The sequence below is a fragment of the Acipenser ruthenus genome, chromosome 22, assembly GCF_902713425.1.
Source record: "Acipenser ruthenus chromosome 22, fAciRut3.2 maternal haplotype, whole genome shotgun sequence".
Lineage (NCBI taxonomy): Eukaryota > Metazoa > Chordata > Actinopteri > Acipenseriformes > Acipenseridae > Acipenser > Acipenser ruthenus.
In genome coordinates this window covers 1,107,201-1,124,974 of record NC_081210.1, presented here as the reverse complement: position 1 = coordinate 1,124,974, position 17,774 = coordinate 1,107,201, and the positions used below count along the sequence as shown (strand labels likewise).

The window sequence follows — 17,774 nt, the reverse complement described above, 5'->3', positions numbered from 1 at the left end:
TGATCAACGCATTTCACACATTCACATCCTCAAAGCCACTTTTTAAATGCTGATTCTATTTAAACTAGTTCAAAGAGGCTGCAACTGGTTATTTGAAACTGGCCATTCAGAGCTGCTGCATTCATACAAGCTTCTCAAACAAACAAAGTTACATTATAGCCTTTGCTTTCAGCCACAAAGGAATTGGTCTAACAACCGAATCGCTGTGTGGTTGTGACATTGGCTGAAGTAATGCAGGGGACTAAAAAGAATTCTATAGTTCCTAGATAATAAAACGTAAGTCTTTAAAAAAGCAGGCAAACTCCTGACACTTTATGCTCCTGTTTTAAAAACACACAGGAATCAGACAATCGGGAACAACATGGGTAAAGTTAATTGAAATTTAGCACTTTTAAAGTACTTTATATAGTATAACAATGCACCAGCGGCGGGCAGTATTGCACCCCCTTGGCAGCTGTGGGTAGTGTGCACTGCCGTCCACTAGGCGTCAGCACCAAACGGCTCCAAGGAACCGGAAGCGGCTCTCGCGGCTTCATTTCTCCTTGTGGAGGGAGGCAAGATGGGTCAGTGAGAAACGTGAAGTGAAATCCGAATTACAAATAATAATAATAATAATAATAATAATCTAAATACCTTAAATAAACAAACACATGAATTTAACCCCAGTGCAGGGGAATGCGAGCGGGATACATATAAAACATGAAGCGAGATGTCAGGATACTTTTGCTGGGAGAACGTGAGTTTTATCCACTTATTTTTGAGTTTTTCCTTTTTTTATTTTTTATTAAAACTTATTTTTTGTAAGTGAGTTGCTAAGCTAACACTGACACAACGTCAAAACGAAGCGTGTATATCATTTACTAGATTACAGAATAGAAACGTTGTTGTTACGAAAGTTGTGTGTTTTGTTTTCGTTGGCAAACCCCGCTCCGAAGTTAATCGTTGACAGAAAATAAAACACATACTTTTTTTTTTTTTTTTTGACGTTTCTCTGTCACAGATTAAGCCCCACACCGGACCATTAAAAACACGAGCACGCGCTAGTGGTGCACGGCTCACTAGAACCCAAATTCAACGAGGCCACCAGTACAGTTTCAAAGCACAGTAATGTCAGTTGCATGTACCAGTTTAATACCCAATGTGGAAGTCGGTAAGGTAAAAACTCATTGCATGGATATGCATGTATATTCCCCACAGTTAAAAACATTTTGCTCAGAGTTATATAACAAAAGTAGTAAATGCATTTAGCCAAAAACAGTTTTTATCAGGCTGTATTTGTATCTGTGCATACAAGTCAAGTCATTTTTTGTAAGGTGACGCAGTAGAATAAGCCCAAACAAGCATTTACTGCAAGGTTTTGTTAAAGTAAACTGTCAAAATAAGAGCCAGTTGCACCTTTTGTTTAAATGTGATCTTAAATACTGCACACCCACCTGAACTTAATTAGACATACCACGCACCCTTTGTACAGGTACAGATCAATTCAGTTTTACAAGAAAACCTGAAATGGTTCAACTGCTGTGTTCTTGGATGCCAGGAGGCCTGATGCATTGGTGGCGTGTTAGAAAGAGCTGGGCTCCACCTTGACAGAACAGGCCAAGCTCTGAGATCAAACTCAAACTACGTTCTTATCTTGCCGCTACCTCTGTTAGAGAGCAGGGAGGGTGTTTGGCCCTGGTGTAAAATTAACTGGGGTTAACAGTGAGTATCCCATTGCACAGGGGCACACCTGTTCTCAGTTTTTAAATAGAGTGCTGTCTTTCGTCCAGTGCGGTGGTGGTGGTTCTGAAAGTTTTTTTTTTTAGATTGTAATATATAATTACCCTAAAGGTACATTTTAAAGAGTAAATATAGCGCTACACATCCCCACGTGTTGCCACAACTGTTTAAATAACGTACCTGTCAATTTTCTTTTTATTGTTAACATCCTGCCAACTTTGTACACTTCTAACTTTAAAGTCTGTTTCAAAGCTCTTTTCACAATGACTGCTCTAGTGCACTGCTAGTGTCAGGATTATTGCCCACATTGTCAAACAGGTAACACAGCAATAAAGATCCGTGATGTGGTACGGAACAGAAAAGCCAGAGCACTCGTTACGTTGTTGTTGTTTTTTCTTTTTTATTAGCGCTCTCCCTGAAGTGATTTAGAGGACAGATCTCAAACCCCAGTGCACTAGAGCAGTCATTGTGAAAAGAGCTTTGATACAGAGTTTAAAGTTAGAAGTGTACAAAGTTGGCAGGATGTTAACAATGAAAACAAATGACAGGTACGTTATTTAAACAGTTGTAGCAACACGTGGGGACGTGGAACGCAATATTTTTTCGGAACCCCGCTACTTACTATTTAAGTGGTGTCTGAAGTATGCACATCAAAGTATAGATGTTGGAATCAGTGATTAAACATTGTCCATTTTTCAATGTGTTCAATGTAATATATGTCACTAAGTATTAACAGCCTTTTTTTTATTACTGTTTCTGTTTGATTGCTGGTGTAGTTCTTTGTGACCAGCTGCTTCTCTCTCCCTCTCTCTCACTCACTCTCTGTCTCTCTGTCTGTCTCTCTCTCTGTAGCCAAGGTTGGGAAGACGTCCCTGATCATGTCCCTGGTGGGGGAGGAGTTTCCCGAGGAGGTGAGTACAAAGCATGCAGATGGCTTTTCATCTTGCTGGGAGGAAAGAGTGACCATTTAGGCTTTGTAGAATTCCACCAGTAGCGTCCAACCACCATTCATTCATTCATTCCAAGTGTATTCTTTTTGTGTAAGACTGAGTGCAAACCATTTGTGTTTCACAAAAAAGCTTCACCCAGCCCGTTTCTCCATACTGCCATTTGAGTTTTCCCATCCCTTTTTCTTCTTCAACCTGTCAGGTTCCTTCCCGTGCAGAAGAAATCACCATTCCAGCAGACGTGACGCCGGAGAAAGTCCCCACACACATCGTCGATTATTCAGGTACAGCACGCCGCTAACGGGACTCATCTCTTAACCACTAAGCCACGCTGCCTCCCGGTCACCAGCTTTACTTACTAGCTGACTGAGAAGGGCTCTGAATGAGACGGCTAATCCCTGTCCTTGTTAATCTGAAATGTCTGACCTTTCCCTTCCAGAGGCAGAGCAGTCAGATGAGATCCTGCATGAGGAGATCGTCAAGGTGAGGAGCGGACCAGGGAGAAACCATTGTCTCGAAGAAGAGGGGGTGCATCACATAGACCTCCTGTCTCGCTAATTTAAATCCGAGGAGGAAACGAGGACATTAATAACAAGACAGGCCAGCTAACTAAAGTACCAAAGAGATTTGCTGATGCACTGCATAGAGATTAATTGAACAGACCCCAACGCCTGCTCTCAGGGGAGTAACGGCTCCTTGTGCATCGATGAATCGGGATACTCTCTTTACATGATATATCGTATCGTAATAGAGGGGTATGCAACGTTTATCGTGATACAAGAACGAAAGCACAACAGAGCCCACTGTCGTCCGCCAGGTGCTTGCTGAAGGATGAATACATGTGTTTTATAGTTTGGTATGAACATACGCTCTCCCTAACTCGTTTAATTGTTGTCTTATAACAAACTGGTACGTCATTAAATAATCTTATTTAATGATCTTATTGTGCATCATCCAATTAGCCCGTCAGGACCAACACATATATCGTGATGCACGTCGTCCTGCGACCTGCATATCGTGAAATGCATCTGCATTGTGAACTCTTGAGTTATTATACCAGCCTCCAGCCTCACATAGTATCTGTATTGTGACAGTACTTTGACAGCTGTTGGGGTAGCCGCCAATCACAGCTTCCTCTTCCCCAGGGACGGGGATGATCTCTCATGTTTATTTTTATCTCGGTCTCTGCTGTGTTTGGACAGACTCCGTGGATTAAATATAAATACTTTCCATGAAAGAGCCAGTAATCCCTGCACACCCACCCGAGCCCCTAAGTAGTTTTGCAGAAGATGATCAGGTATTAATATACTCGGCAGTAAGCAAGATCATTGACTGCGGTTCGATTGCTTATGAATGAGTTGAAGCGTTTGCTTACGAAGGCTGCATCTTGGGATCCTCTCGCACAAATATGATGAAACATTGACATCCACACTCGTAACTAGATAGCAACAAGACTGACACACAGCAGCTCTTGTGGTCATCCATAACTATAACACACTGTCTTAGTGTTCAGAAACACTAAAAGAAACTGTAAATTCAATGGCAAACGTTTCGACTGCAAGTCTTTCTCAACGTTCAGTATTTCTGATCTTAACTCCAGGATTTCTATACTGAAGCATTAACAGCAGGATTAATTACTGTTTAATTGCTTCCACGGTACAAGTGCTTTTACGTGGTCTGTATAAATATTTAATGATAAGTATAAAGTAATGTCTTGCACAACTTCCCTTGTTTTTTGCCTCCCGTTGCAGGCCAATGTGATTTGTGTGGTGTACGATGTAACCAAGGAGGCTACCATTGAAAAGGTAAACAGCCTACGAATTGCATAGCAGTAGAGTTTACTGATTAACTTCCCCAGATAACCAGATTAGATTAGGAAGTAAACATCTGGGGACAGATTCACAAAGCACCAGCTTTGCAGAGAGTGAAAACGGAGAGTCAATGTTACACATCTAGAAAGGAGTAACTAAGGGGTATGTACAGTTGGAGCTGTTCATTGATCCTTTTTCAGTAGTATGTTCGGTTTCATAGCTTCAGTGCATTGTTTGTGTCTTTAGGAATAGGTTGTGCGAACTTTACATTCATAAGGAATTGATAACGCATCACATCTACACAATGAGCCAGTGTCACGTTGTGATAAGGGCAGCAGTGTGGAGTAGTGGTTAGGGCTCTGGACTCTTGACCGGAGGGTCGTGGGTTCAATCCCTGGTGGGGGACACTGCTGCTGTACCCTTGAGCAAGGTACTTTACCTAGATTGCTCCAGTAAAAACCCAACTGTATAAATAGGTAATTGTATATAAAAAATAATGTGATATCTTGTAACAATTGTAAGTCGCCCTGGATAAGGGCGTCGGCTAAGAAATAAATAATAATAATAATAATAATAATAATAAGGTGGATCGTTGAGTGCAGAATCTCATTTTGTTATTAAAAATATGTATAGTATTTGCCATCTCGGTCAGTATATACTTGTAATGATATCTGTATATATTTTGTTTGTCTCTAGATCAGAACGAAATGGATCCCTTTAGTAAACGGAGAAGCTGAAAAGGGAAAGAAGTGCGTACAAAGAGATTTCTTAAACTCTATTTTTCGCTGTGCCTTTAATGAAAAGTGCCATGTGGAACCCTGGCTCTAAATCAGGAATCCTGGCTCTGAATCGAGAACCCTGGCTCTGCATCGGGAACCCTGGCTCTGAATCGGGAACCCTGGCTCTGAATCGGGGAACCCTGGCTCTGAATCGGGGAACCCTGGCTCTGAATCGGGGAACCCTGGCTCTGAATCGGGAACCCTGGCTCTGAATCAGGGAACCCTGGCTCTGAATCGGGAATCCTGTTCTGTATCATGGGTAGTGGTACATATACAAGTAGAGGTGCATGTAATTGATAGCCCCTCAAACCCATAGAAGTTAAAAAGAACACCTATAAGTTTTTTTTTAAATAACCACACACCTCATGTTTAAAGATTGAAGCCATCTGCCTGCTTATTCTTCCCAGAGTTCCAGTCATCCTGGTTGGGAATAAGTCTGATTTGCAGTCGGGAAGCTCCATGGAGTCCATACTTCCCATTATGAACCAGTTCTCCGAGATCGAGACCTGTGTGGAGGTGAGTGAAGTCGGTCACACACGCTGGGGACGCCGCCCGTCATTGTATTGGTGTGCTTTAACAGGGAACATCGCAATCAGCATACTGTATGATATTGCCTGTGAGGCAAGGCTTTGGAGACACCCAGTATGTAGAATCCTGTGAACCTGTTGTGTTCTGTCCCTTCCTCCCAGTGCTCTGCGAAGAACCTGAAGAACATCTCTGAGCTTTTCTACTATGCTCAGAAAGCTGTGCTGCACCCCACCGCACCCCTGTATGACCCTGAGGAGAAAGAGGTGAGACTGCAGACACACACACACACACACACACACACACACACACACACACACACACACACACTCAGAGAGGGGTTAGAAACTTAATGTACTGTAGAATAAGAGGCCACAAGTCCGGTCCTATGAAAAAACACCTGTTATGTTATAAAATGTATTATACCCAGGGATCGTAGTAAGACTCCTGAGCTTGTTACCTATACACTATGGCTAATCAAGCACATAGTAAAACCTGGAATGGGTGAAACTGCTGTGCAATAGGAGTCTTAGTTCCATCCCTGTATACTTAGTGGAGGGTTGTGTTGATTTATCTTGTGCTCTGTGTTGTAGCTGAGACCTCTGTGTGTTCGAGCCCTGAGCCGGATCTTCACCATCTCGGACCAGGACAGCGACGGGATCCTCAGCGACGAAGAGCTCAACTTCTTCCAGGTAAAGCATCACCTGAAGGGAGGTGCCTTAAAATCAGCAGGGACACATTTACCAAGCTTGCTAAAGTTTGCACCACTTGCTAAACTAAAAACCAGAACAGTAGCTAATGCATTACGTATCAGGGGTGGAGCATTGACACTGGAGCTTCATAAATCTGGCTCGTGGTAGCGTCTGTTGACTTTTATTTAAAGAAAAAATAAGCACATATTGTATCACATCAATAGCCTCCTGTCCTTTTTGCTTGCAGCTAGAGTCCCCCTCGACTGGAGGGTTCAGAATGTGAACAGTGTTTTACCTCCTCAGTTGTTCTCTCCCCACCCTCTGTCCCTCTCCACCAATCCCCCCTCCTCTGTCCCTCTCCATCTCGCTCGCTCTCCCTGTCTAGAAATCGTGCTTCGGCAGCCCGCTGGCCCCTCAAGCTCTGGAGGATGTGAAGAGTGTGGTGTGGAAGAACACCGGCGAGGGCGTGCAGGACAACGGGCTCACACTGACCGGTGAGGGAGACACGCACTCACTGTACACTTCCCTGGCTCTTAATCAGATCAGTTCAGTTGCGGGTGCAGTGAACCCTAATCACTTTGCACACACCTGCCACTGCGAAATACTGGAGTGTGTAAACTGGGCCCAGGCTAATCACAGGTACTGGAAACACTCCTTTCATTGGGTGCCATTAATTTGAGCTATTTTCAAGTTAAATTTAAATGGCTGCTAATTGCATAATGTGTTAATAATTGCATGGCAGTTTCATCCATTCCAGGTTTGCTTGATTAGCCACAGTGCACAGGTAACCAGCTTAGGTGTATCTTATTAAACTCCTAATAAAACCAGGAATGGATCAAACTGCTATGCAATGGGAGCTTTATTTCCAGCCCTGCTTAAAGATGTTTCTTATAGCTATGGATAATTTTCCCACTGAAGATACATGGTGCTGTGTGCTACGCAATGCAGCAGTTTTGCATTGCTGAGATGTATGGCTGTTTTAAAGAGTCCGAGAGATACAACCCTGCGTATCCCAGCCGTGGTTAAGACGGGCCCCTCTTTCCTCCAGGGTTCCTGTTCCTGAACACGCTGTTCATCCAGAGGGGCCGGCACGAGACCACCTGGACTATCCTGAGGAAGTTCGGCTGCGACGACTCGCTGGAGCTCACGGACGACTACCTGTACCCTCCGTGAGCAGAGCACCCCCTCCCTCACACCTGCACCTACCTGCGCGAGGCCAAAGGGGGCCGGGGGGCTCGACACCTTCTGTCACTGACTTAATTTTAAAGCTAAAAAATGACACCACGTGTTGAAAAATGAGATCGTCAAAATGTGTACCTTTACCACCTTCACACACTTTCTCAAGAACACTCTTGTTTGCCACGCACACGACACCTATCCCAGAACCCCTTTCTCCATCGCATGTGCTTCATGCTATCATCGTCGAACGCTAATGGAGGAAACTCCTCGTCCCTCTTAGATTTGGTCCACTTGAGCTGGGGTGACCCTATAGAAAAGCAGCCACTCGGATGAATCTGTATATTCACTCTTAAAAATACTAAACTTACGTGGGTGCCACGCAAGATTGTTATTTATTTTTTTCTCCATATTAATATTTATAAGAAAAAAAAATATGTATTTCATGGCTTCCAAAATAAAATCAGTTTTCTTAACTATTCTATTTATAACAGCATTTTATATGTAAAATCAACCTTCTGTAAATGGCCTATAAATCTCTCAGGTTTGACTGGTTGATATTATTGTGGCCAGTTTCCATTGGGCTCCAGATAACAATCTTTTTGCTTGGGCCTTTTAAACAACTAAATACTGTAATATGTACAGCTGTGTCACAGACCCTGACATAGGAATTCAAGAGGAAGGGGGGGGGGGGGGGTTGTATAAGGTCACCCCCATCTCTATCAGAAAAGCATAGATATGCATTTGCCTTGATACCTTAAGAAGTGAGACAGTGCCACGTTGGATTCTAAAGCAGTGGTGTTCTCTGTTTCCCTCCCAGACTGCGAGTCCCCCACGGCTGTACCACTGAGCTGAATCACTTCGGCTACCAGTTCATCCAGAAGCTGTTTGAGAAGTATGACGTGGTGAGTGACTGTCACAGCTACCCCGACACCTTCAGCAGTCCAGTCCACCAGACCGCTAGAATGATCTTATAACCCTGCTTGGCTATGCATCTTCTGACAACCATAGTCTTATTGCAGATCCCCTAGATTACATTAGAACCAAGTGGCAACGCTTCATTGCTTATTTTTAGATAACAGGAACCGGTTTAGTCTTGTAGAACAATGGCTTGACCTCTTGTCTCTCAGCCTCTGACTCTGTGTCTGTCTCCGTCTGTGCCAGGATAAGGACATGGCTCTGTCTCCGTCTGAGCTGAAGAATCTGTTCAGCGTGTTTCCTTACATGCCCTGGGGCGCGGACGTCTATTCCACGGTGTGCAGTAACGAGAAGGGGTACATCACCCAGCACGGCTATCTCTGCCAGTGGACGTGAGTCTTGCATTCATGAGTTTGTTTTCAAGAGCAGCAGTCCTGCAGCTTGAATGGTTGTAAGCCGGTCTCCCTTCTGTTCCAAGGTTGACGGCGTACCTGGATGTCCATCGATGTATGGAGTACCTGGGATACTTTGGGTACCCGGTTCTCACAGAGCAGGAGTCCCAGACTGAAGCGATAACAGGTGACTGGTGAATTCCATTTCCAGTTCCTTTTTTAAAATCAACTCCCAATTGAAATTCAAATTCCCATTTCCTTTTAACCAGTGCCAACACAGTTCAATTAAAGTCAAATGAAAGCAGCTGAACAATCGCAACAGTTGTGATGTCTTTTAAATTATTTACAGGGCTTGTCCGGGTTCAGAGCCGGTTTTACATGCTGTATTAAAAGTGCTCGTTCTGTTTCAGTCACTCGGGATAAGAAGGTGGACCAGGAGAAAGGACAGACCCAGAGGAACGTGTTCCTCTGCAAGGTCATCGGACCCAGAGGCACGGGGAAATCCGCGTTCCTGCAGGCCTTCCTAGGCACGAACCTGACGGTAAACCTACAAAACTTACTTAAACACTTATTTATCTAAACAGATGTGTATTTATTCTGGGTGCTTGTGAATTTTGTGCTAAAGAAAGTCGAGGAGAGGCACATTGTACGGTCAGGCACAGTGCCTCTGTCCCGACACAGCTTCTTACCCTGCTCCCTGCCTGCCACTCACTCACTCCTGGGACTGCCAGTTGTGTGCAGGCTTTGTCATGTGGACTAATGTGGGTTGATACCATTTGTGATCTGAACCAGATTCAAACCCAGTGTACTTTAATGCCATTATGTGTTGTACTGTTAAAGACATTTGGTAGCTACCTTATGCATTTCCCCCCGTGTATCTGCTGTCCCAAACTGGAATAGATGATGTACCACTGTACTCAACCAGTCATACAGTCACTGCTGTGTAGATCCTTGCTGCCACTTTAATTACTTGTTGCTTTTGTTTTCTCAGAAACAGCAGAGCGCTGCAGGATTGTCTTCCTGCTACACTATCAATACCGTGCAAGTCAACAGCCAGGACAAGTATTTAATTGTAAGTGTGTTCCGTAAGATTAGGGGTCTGGGATAAAACACACACGTAGTGTGGGATTAAAGGGTTCATTCGCTAATTATTTAATGAAGGCCGTCTGCAAGAACGGCGCAAAAAAACCAATCCGTCTGCTAATTAAGATGGCTGTTCTTTCTACGAGGTTAGAAAATAATTTAAGAATGGTTCTGGTTCAGCTTTAGGTGCCGCAAACTTCCTCGCCTTTTTTAAAAAAAACTGTATCTGCAATAGGAGCTGTTTTATATCCCCGGGAAGAGAAAACAAGATCAGATTCAATCCTTTTTTTTTTGGCCAGATGGTGTTTTCATTACACTGATAACCTTCTGCTGTCTGTAGAGTTTGTGATTTCAACAGATACTATTTTTAAAACCTTTATTCCACACACAACTTTTCTTACCAATCTGTATTGGTGTGAAAAATGAAAGGGGTAACTGGGTAGCTTTGTCACTCTTCTCTCCCAGCTGTATGAAGTGGATGTTGACACAGAGTTTCTGAAAGCCTCGGACGCAGCCTGTGACGTGGCCTGCCTGATGTACGATGTCAGTGACCCCAAGTCCTTTAACTACTGTGCCAGCATCTTCAAGGTGAGTCGGGGCCTAGGAATTACGCAGGGTTCCCCCTCCCTCCCCCCTGGGATGCCCTGCACCTTTTTTTTCTTTCACATAGTGGAGGTAAAGAGAAATCACCGCACCCCTCACCTGCATCCTAAGCTTTTCAGAAATATTATTGTTAGTATGATTATGATTTATTATTAGTGCTTGTATTGCTGCAGTGTGGAGTAGTGGTCAGGGCTCTGGACTCTTGACCGGAGGGTCGTGGGTTCAGTCCCAGGTGGGGGACACTGCTGCTGTACCCTTGAGCAAGGTACTTTACCTAGATTGCTCCAGTAAAAACCCAACTGTATAAATGGGTTATTGTATGTAAAAGTAATGTGTAAAATATAATGTAATTATATGTAAAAATAATGTGATATCTTGTAACAATAGTAAGTCGCCTGGATAAGGGCGTCTGCTAAGATGTAAATAATAATTGCATATCAGTGTATTGCTGTTCTCATTAGTGTTGTTGTCAGTGTAATTGTTGTGCTTTTCATGTTTCCGTATTGGTTTTATTCTTCCTTCTGCACTTAATGTCGACACCCAAGTCATTTAACAACAGTTTGACACGGCCGTGAATTTTGCTACGTTGCGATTTTCCCATACAGAAGCTCTCTGACGACACGTTATACAGACTGTTTTAAACCTGTTTAAAAAGCGATCGTGATCTTTATCCTCCCCAGCAACACTACATGGACAGCGGGATCCCTTGCGTGCTCGTGGCCTCCAAGGCGGATTTGCCGGAGCAGAAGCAGCAGCACGGTCTGTCTCCCTCGGAGTTCTGTTACAAGCATCGGCTCCCTCCTCCCGTCCCCTTCTCCTGCTTGGGACAGGACTCTCCCAGCACACTCCTCTACTCCAAGCTGGCTCTGGCTGCGATGTTCCCGTAGGTGGAGTTTCAATGCTCGGTGTGGCTGACACACTTTCCAGGTTGTATCACTGCTTGGTAGGGGCTTGTGCAGCTGTGTACTTTTTAGCTAATCGTAATTCCCGGTTTATCTGCCTGTTAAAAAAAAATAATAATAATTACGCTAATTAGAGTTCTAGATATGTCTGCAAATTATTATTATTATTATTATTTATTTCTTAGCAGACTTCAGTTTGTCAATGCCTTGTTTTTTAAGCTTATCAGAGTTCTCGGTTTGTCTACCATTGATTTATTTTTTAAGCTTGTCAGAGTTCTCGGTTTGTCTACCATTGATTTATTTTTTCAAGCTAATCAGAGTTCTCGGTTTTCATTCTCCATACCCCTCCCATATCTTGTTAGACATTTCCATTGTCTTCTCAGTCTACTATATGGTTCCTTCCTGTTGTTTTGGGCAGATTACAAGTTTGTCTGTTGAGGTTTTTTTGGGGGGAGATTAAAGGGATAGCAGCCAGTGCTGTGACTCCACATTTGCTTCTGATTCCAGTTCCAAGTTGTTGTTCTCTGTGTCCCTTGTTTCACAGGCACCGTAATGGCTCAGAACTCAGCACAACTTCCTTCTGGCTGCGGGTGACACTGGGAGCTGCTGTGTTCACAGTCCTGGGCTTCACATTCTACAGAGCCTTCCTCAAACTGAAATAGAGACGGACACGGTTCCTCCCTGACTGCAGAAAGACTGGCCAGTTCAACACGCCACACACGCCTTGTGGGTCGACATAAACGCTGGAAACTAAACTCTACAGAGTAGAGAACGGCTGGTCATTTATATAACAAAATATTGATTTCTCCTACCTTCAGAAGCAAGCCCCAAAGCCTTAGTCTTTTCAAGTAGATAATAATAATAATAATAATAATAATAATAATACATTTTTAAAAAAGCATTTAACCTTGCAGATGCTGCTTTCTACGGAATGGCCCCGATAATCTCATCTTTATAGAATGATTTGCCAACTCATACACTTTCCGTAATCTACAGAATAAAAATGTTAAACTCAATAAACACATGGCCTGCATAAATTAAGTGATTTAATAAAGAACGAGTAATCGAACATTAAGGAACGGCAAATACATTGTTTCCGCTGTCTGCGGAAGCAAGTGATTAATTTCACCCCCTTACCTTACCGTCATGCATGACTCACTACCTACAAGACCGCTAACCCCATTCAGTAACAGTAACACAGATCGCACATGCGTACAGTGCACAGTTCATCTGTCACTTCACACAAGGTGCTGAAACGCATACAGCAATGGAAACGAGGAATACTTACCCCCGGTGTGGGGGTGTCAAAGGCTTGTTTGAACGCACGGTGGGGACTTCACACTCTTCCAGTGGTCCAGTAAAGGAATGTGTACAGGACAGAACGCTGCCCGGGATGTGAAATACCGATTCATCTTCCGTGTTTATCGTTCCCTGTTGAAACAAGCCTGTTCCATCTCCAGCTGTATGTCAGTGTCTGTCTAAAACGTTGTTCAGCTAATTCAGAAAGGGTTATTGATGCTCATTGTAGTTTCCCTCGCTTTCATTTCTCCTGCACTCTACCTGGATCGTGCACAGCAAATAATGTACACTTGTGTGAAACGTTGTTAAAATCTCTGCAAAATGCACTGTGCGTGGTATTGCACTGACCCCTAACACTGTAATGATCTCAAGATGCAGAGTTTGGGGGATGGAAGATGCAGAATCTTTTTTTTGTTGTTGTTGTTTTAGTTCAGAAGCATTTGTTTTTATTTCAGATCAAGATTTTAATGATTTTTATCCTAAAAGCTCATCGATATTTTTGTTAGTTTTGTGAAACGAATTGAAGAATGAGTTTCCATTAATAACATTTTTTTTTATTATGATTATTTGTATTTTTTAACATGCTGAACATCCCCTGAATGTACTGCAAAATCAAATCCCACCGCCAAGGACAAAACTGAACCTTGAAATGAAACAGTAATAGCAGACTGTCCGGATCTAAGGGGGTGTCGTGAAGGGTCTCATTGCTCGGAGAAGTCAAATAAAGAAATTGGTCTTTTGCAGTATTTCTGAGGGGGGGTGTCAGGCTTCATCTTTAGACTGATTGTTTTACATGTAATTAGGGAAGGGGTTCCTTGAAGACAGTTGTATTTGGTTCATTAATTTACACTTTGAAAATCTGGCCCCAAGTATTTTGGATAAACCTGTCTTTTTTTTACTTCTCTGCCCATGCAGTGTCCCGAGTCGAGTCCTTTTCTCTTGCTGTCTTGTCGAGGCCCTGGCTTGTCACTAGTCTTCTGTTTTCTTTCCTGGTCTGATGTAACTTTATTTCAGTCAGTTTCTGGAGCGTGACCTGCTTGCTCTGTTTAATTTCTTCTTGCTGTACACACTGAGGCACATCCAACCGCCATGCTGTCTTCTCGTTTTTATTTCATATCGAATCCTGGTAAAGGTGGTGTTTCTACTCTTGACTCTTGTGTTGCTGTTGGATTGTTTTTTGTGTGTGGAGGTAAAGGGATGCTTACTTCTTGTTTTCTGTAATGAGATCTGAAAGCCATAATATTTTAACAGAAGAACTTTTTTTTTTCTAAATAAACAAACATGTTTACAGAAACTGTATGATTTTGATTTAGGGTGGTTGTGTTTTTTTAACTTTTTTTCAACACAGATATTTTGGTGAATGGTTTGTTGAAAAATGCAAAGTGGTGTTTTTTTTTTCTATAAATCACTAAATGACTTTATTGCCTGCTTTGGTTTTAAGCAGCGGTGACCCAAACACTCAAGCAGCTTTTGCAAATGCTTGTTTGCACAGTATCCTAAATTACCCAAATTACCCATATTTGAATTCGCATAGTTTCCAGGTGTTTGTTAGGATTTCGTAATGTATTTATTTGTAATGCACATTGGCACAATGTGATATAATGCACATGTAACGCAATTTGACTTCTCTAATAAGATGCATTAATATATACTGCGCTTGCATTTGTGGTGTCTTTAAGAAAGAACTACTTTCATCAACCTATATATTAATATATGTGTATATATATATACTATATATTTATATATAAAGTGTACTATATATGTGTGTATATATATACTATATGTTTATATAGCTATAGTCATTGTACAAAACAGAAAAATCAACTGAAATTGGCCTTATGGATGTGTTTGCTTTGAAAGTAGTTTTATCTCATTTTTCTTTATCAAAAACAAAAAAAGCAAGCTATTTTTAAGCGTGTTTCCTGAATGAGGCTGACGACTCGAGTGAACACAGCCCAACTTCTCCAGAGCTATCCACACACACACATCCTATTATATTATTAGGAATGCCTATTTATAATGCGGAGTGGGCGGGGTCCCGATCGACCAATAAGGGCGTGAGTTCCTTATATGGTGTGCGGCGTAGTAAAGCACTGATACGCGCTCGGATTTCCACGAGTGTTGTGACAGCTGTGCAATAAGGGATTCGTGCTGCCATGCGTTTGGGAAGGAGCAAGGGCGTGGTCAGTTACACAGTCTGCACACAAGCAAACGAGACACGTAGCAATCCAATAACTACGTGGCTTTAATCAGTCTGCGTGCACCTTCAAAACCCTTACACGGACGCACAACCTGTCGAAAGGTATTGCATGAGCAAAGTCGGATCAAGTTGTGTGTAAATAAGTTTATGTTGGAGCGATATTGTTTTTTTTTTTAATTGGAATATATTTTATTACTAAAATAATAATAATATAAGATTATAATAGCGTATCCAGTAAAGTATTAGAATTTGTAAACGTTTTACACACAGCATTTTCACACGCACGCACAAAATACAAATCGCTCATTGAGTGCTGCTAACCACGTGGGGGTGCTGACGAGCACGCTTCCCAGGTCCCGTAGTAGCCTGCCCTATAGTAATACTGTAGCGCTAATAATACACCTGACCCGAGTAAACACGGTTATGTTGGACCTGTGGATGGACAGGGTACATGACAGGCAGCACGGGTAGCCATGTCGACAAACGTATTGAGAAAATCAGAAACACATAACCTTCAGTGTTCACTTCAGTCGACTGCTAAACCAACCGGGAACCTTTATTTTATTGTATTTTATTTTTTGTTTTAATCGTTATTATTAACTTTTTTTTTTTTTTCCTTAAGTTAGCAAACTATCAAAATTATTCAAAAAGTGATTTGTAAAATATTTCTAGTGTAATGTTAAATATCACCCCCACACAAGACACAGACACCCTTTGAGACTCATTGAAAATTCAAATAACACACATTTTATTCTGTTTAAATTACAGTATAAAGAACTTTTATTATTAATATTCTTTTTTGTTTTACAGTAAACGGCATGTATGCTTACAGTGTGGTTTACAAATTGGAGTTATGTTTTAAAAAAAAATACAACAATATTATTTACCTGGGTCGCGATTTGAAACCCAATACCAGCCTTGTTGAAATATAATATTAAGCATTCATTACCTCTGCAAAACCTAGCTGACGCTAGCAGTTCATGTATTTAAAAACACACACACACACATTGTATAGCAAAACAAAGCTCGAACTGCTGTATTTCAATATCTTATAAGCGCGGTGCCTCATAAACGGCACAGCCTCGCTTATTACATACACAAATTAATTAAGAGTCCAACATTTTTACGGTATCACAGACCGAGTTTTCACGGGGTAATTCTTTAAGGACTGGAGCAGGCACTGCACACCCCTCCCTAAATGAGGAGCCACTGCAAAACTGCGAGTCTCCGCTTTCCAGGAGTGTAACCAACACTACTGCCGCTAGAGCAACAACATGTGTATTCAGTGTGAGATTGGAGGGGGGGAAAGCCAGGTAAAGTCCTCATAAAACCATTCAAAAACTAAAGGAGCCAACAATGTGTTTGTTTAAAAAAAAACAAAAAACTGTAAAAGTCTATTTACAAAAGGTGTTTTCTTTCTTTCTTTTTGTTTAAAATGGAAAAGCTGCTTTTTCTTCGCGTTACTTCTTTTTCCCGGTTTTCTTGGGGGCCGGCTTGGCTTTGGGCTTAGCCGCTTTTGCTTTCTTGGCTTTGGGCTTCACCGCCTTGGCTTTCGGCTTCTTTGCCTTCTCCTGCTTCTTCGGCTTGGCCGCTGGCTTCTTTTTCTCGGGCGTCTTCTTCGCCTTCTTCTCTGCCGCTTTGGGCTTCTTGGCTTTGACCGGCGACTTGGCTTTCTTGGGTTTCACCGCCGCTTTGGGTTTGGCCGCTTTGGCTGGCTTCTTCTTGGCTTTCTCGGCTGCTTTGGGCTTGGCCGGTTTCTTCGAGTCCTCCGCCTTGGCTATCTTGAAGGAGCCCGAAGCCCCGATGCCCTTGGTTTTGCGCAGAGTCCCGCTGACCACCAGCCTCTTCAGGGCAAGCTTGATCTGGGAGTCCGCGTTTTCTCCCACCTTGTAGTGGCCTTTGATGTACTTTTGGATGCCCTGCCTGGACGAGCCCAAGCGGCTCTTTTCGGCTTGGATGGCAGCTTCGATCATCTCCGAGTACTTCGGGTGCGAGGCAGCCTTTTTCGGGACTTTACTCGCCTTCTTCGCCTTTGGGGCTGGAGCGGCGGCGGCGGTCTCTGTCATCTCTCGGGCTTTCAGTAATTAGTTTGTTTAAAAAAATAAATAATAGTCCTTTAAAAGACCCCTCCTTGTCTTGCTGGAATACGACCACCGATGTTTTGTTGTCGTCTTTTTTTTTCTCTCTCTCAACTTGTCACAACTTCAGTCCCAGTTTTCTTTTTTATTGAATGTGAACTACACGTTATTTTCCCGATATGTGTGCAGTTTAGTTCCTCTGCACATCCTTTTAGGATATTGCTGTATTTGTTGTCTTAATCAAATGTCTTGTGAATGATCTATCTTTTTTTGTAATAGTACCTCAAACAGGACCCCGCTCCACTCCTCTCTGTATAAAAGCCTCTTATTCTCCCAGCGATACTCCAGTGAGGCTATGAAGCCTCCGCGCGGACGTGATTGAGAATACCAACTGCCAGCAGCTGATCTAGCAGCCTGTGTGATTCTCGCACACTGTGGTTTGTGTTTCTTCTCCGCCGTATTTTTGCGAAATTTACAAAATCCGGACGGGTCCCAGTCCGGGCACTCGCCTGCCATGAAAGTGGACACCCTGGGCTTCACGGCGATACCCGTCTCGTGCGGGAATTCGTCAACCGATAAACTTTAATTCCCCTAAAACCTGCCCGGAGCATAGCTTCCTGAGCTCAATTTTACAGAATTCCTGCAAATTT

At 42.8% G+C, this 17,774-nt stretch overlaps 2 protein-coding genes across 3 annotated transcripts; one reads left to right on the top strand and one right to left on the bottom strand.

Moving 5' to 3' along the window:
* The first annotated feature begins 430 nt into the window (after positions 1-430).
* On the top strand, positions 431-14,497 carry LOC117973830 (mitochondrial Rho GTPase 2-like). 2 transcript variants are annotated; one of them, XM_058995734.1, is made up of 19 exons: positions 431-563; positions 2,572-2,630; positions 2,869-2,950; positions 3,106-3,149; positions 4,418-4,471; positions 5,174-5,226; positions 5,664-5,772; positions 5,946-6,047; positions 6,375-6,473; positions 6,859-6,967; positions 7,522-7,642; positions 8,470-8,554; positions 8,814-8,959; positions 9,046-9,146; positions 9,370-9,500; positions 9,951-10,031; positions 10,508-10,630; positions 11,326-11,528; positions 12,092-14,497. In XM_058995734.1, exons 1-19 carry the CDS (start codon positions 560-562, stop codon positions 12,207-12,209), a joined length of 1,824 nt encoding a protein of 607 aa, XP_058851717.1. In that variant the 5' UTR covers positions 431-559; the 3' UTR covers positions 12,210-14,497. The 2 variants fall into 2 exon arrangements, with proteins under 2 accessions (XP_058851717.1, XP_034783020.2); XM_034927129.2 differs by having other exon boundaries at positions 431-736.
* Positions 14,498-15,770: 1,273 nt separating this feature from the next.
* LOC117973661 (histone H1.0-like) lies at positions 15,771-17,461 on the bottom strand. Its single transcript, XM_034926659.2, has one exon. It carries the CDS (start codon positions 17,110-17,112, stop codon positions 16,507-16,509), a length of 606 nt encoding a protein of 201 aa, XP_034782550.1. The 5' UTR covers positions 17,113-17,461; the 3' UTR covers positions 15,771-16,506.
* Positions 17,462-17,774: the final 313 nt, after the last annotated feature.

Excerpts from the sequence above, each read along its gene's own strand:
- LOC117973830 (XM_034927129.2), top strand. The coding sequence starts at position 700 with ATGAAGCGAGATGTCAGGATACTTTTGCTGGGAGAAC. Across the intron at positions 3,150-4,417 it reads TGCATGAGGAGATCGTCAAG|GCCAATGTGATTTGTGTGGT; the intron begins GTGAGGAGCGGA and ends CTCCCGTTGCAG. Across the intron at positions 6,048-6,374 it reads ATGACCCTGAGGAGAAAGAG|CTGAGACCTCTGTGTGTTCG; the intron begins GTGAGACTGCAG and ends TCTGTGTTGTAG.
- LOC117973661 (XM_034926659.2), bottom strand. The coding sequence starts at position 17,112 with ATGACAGAGACCGCCGCCGCCGCTCCAGCCCCAAAGGCGAAGAAGGCG.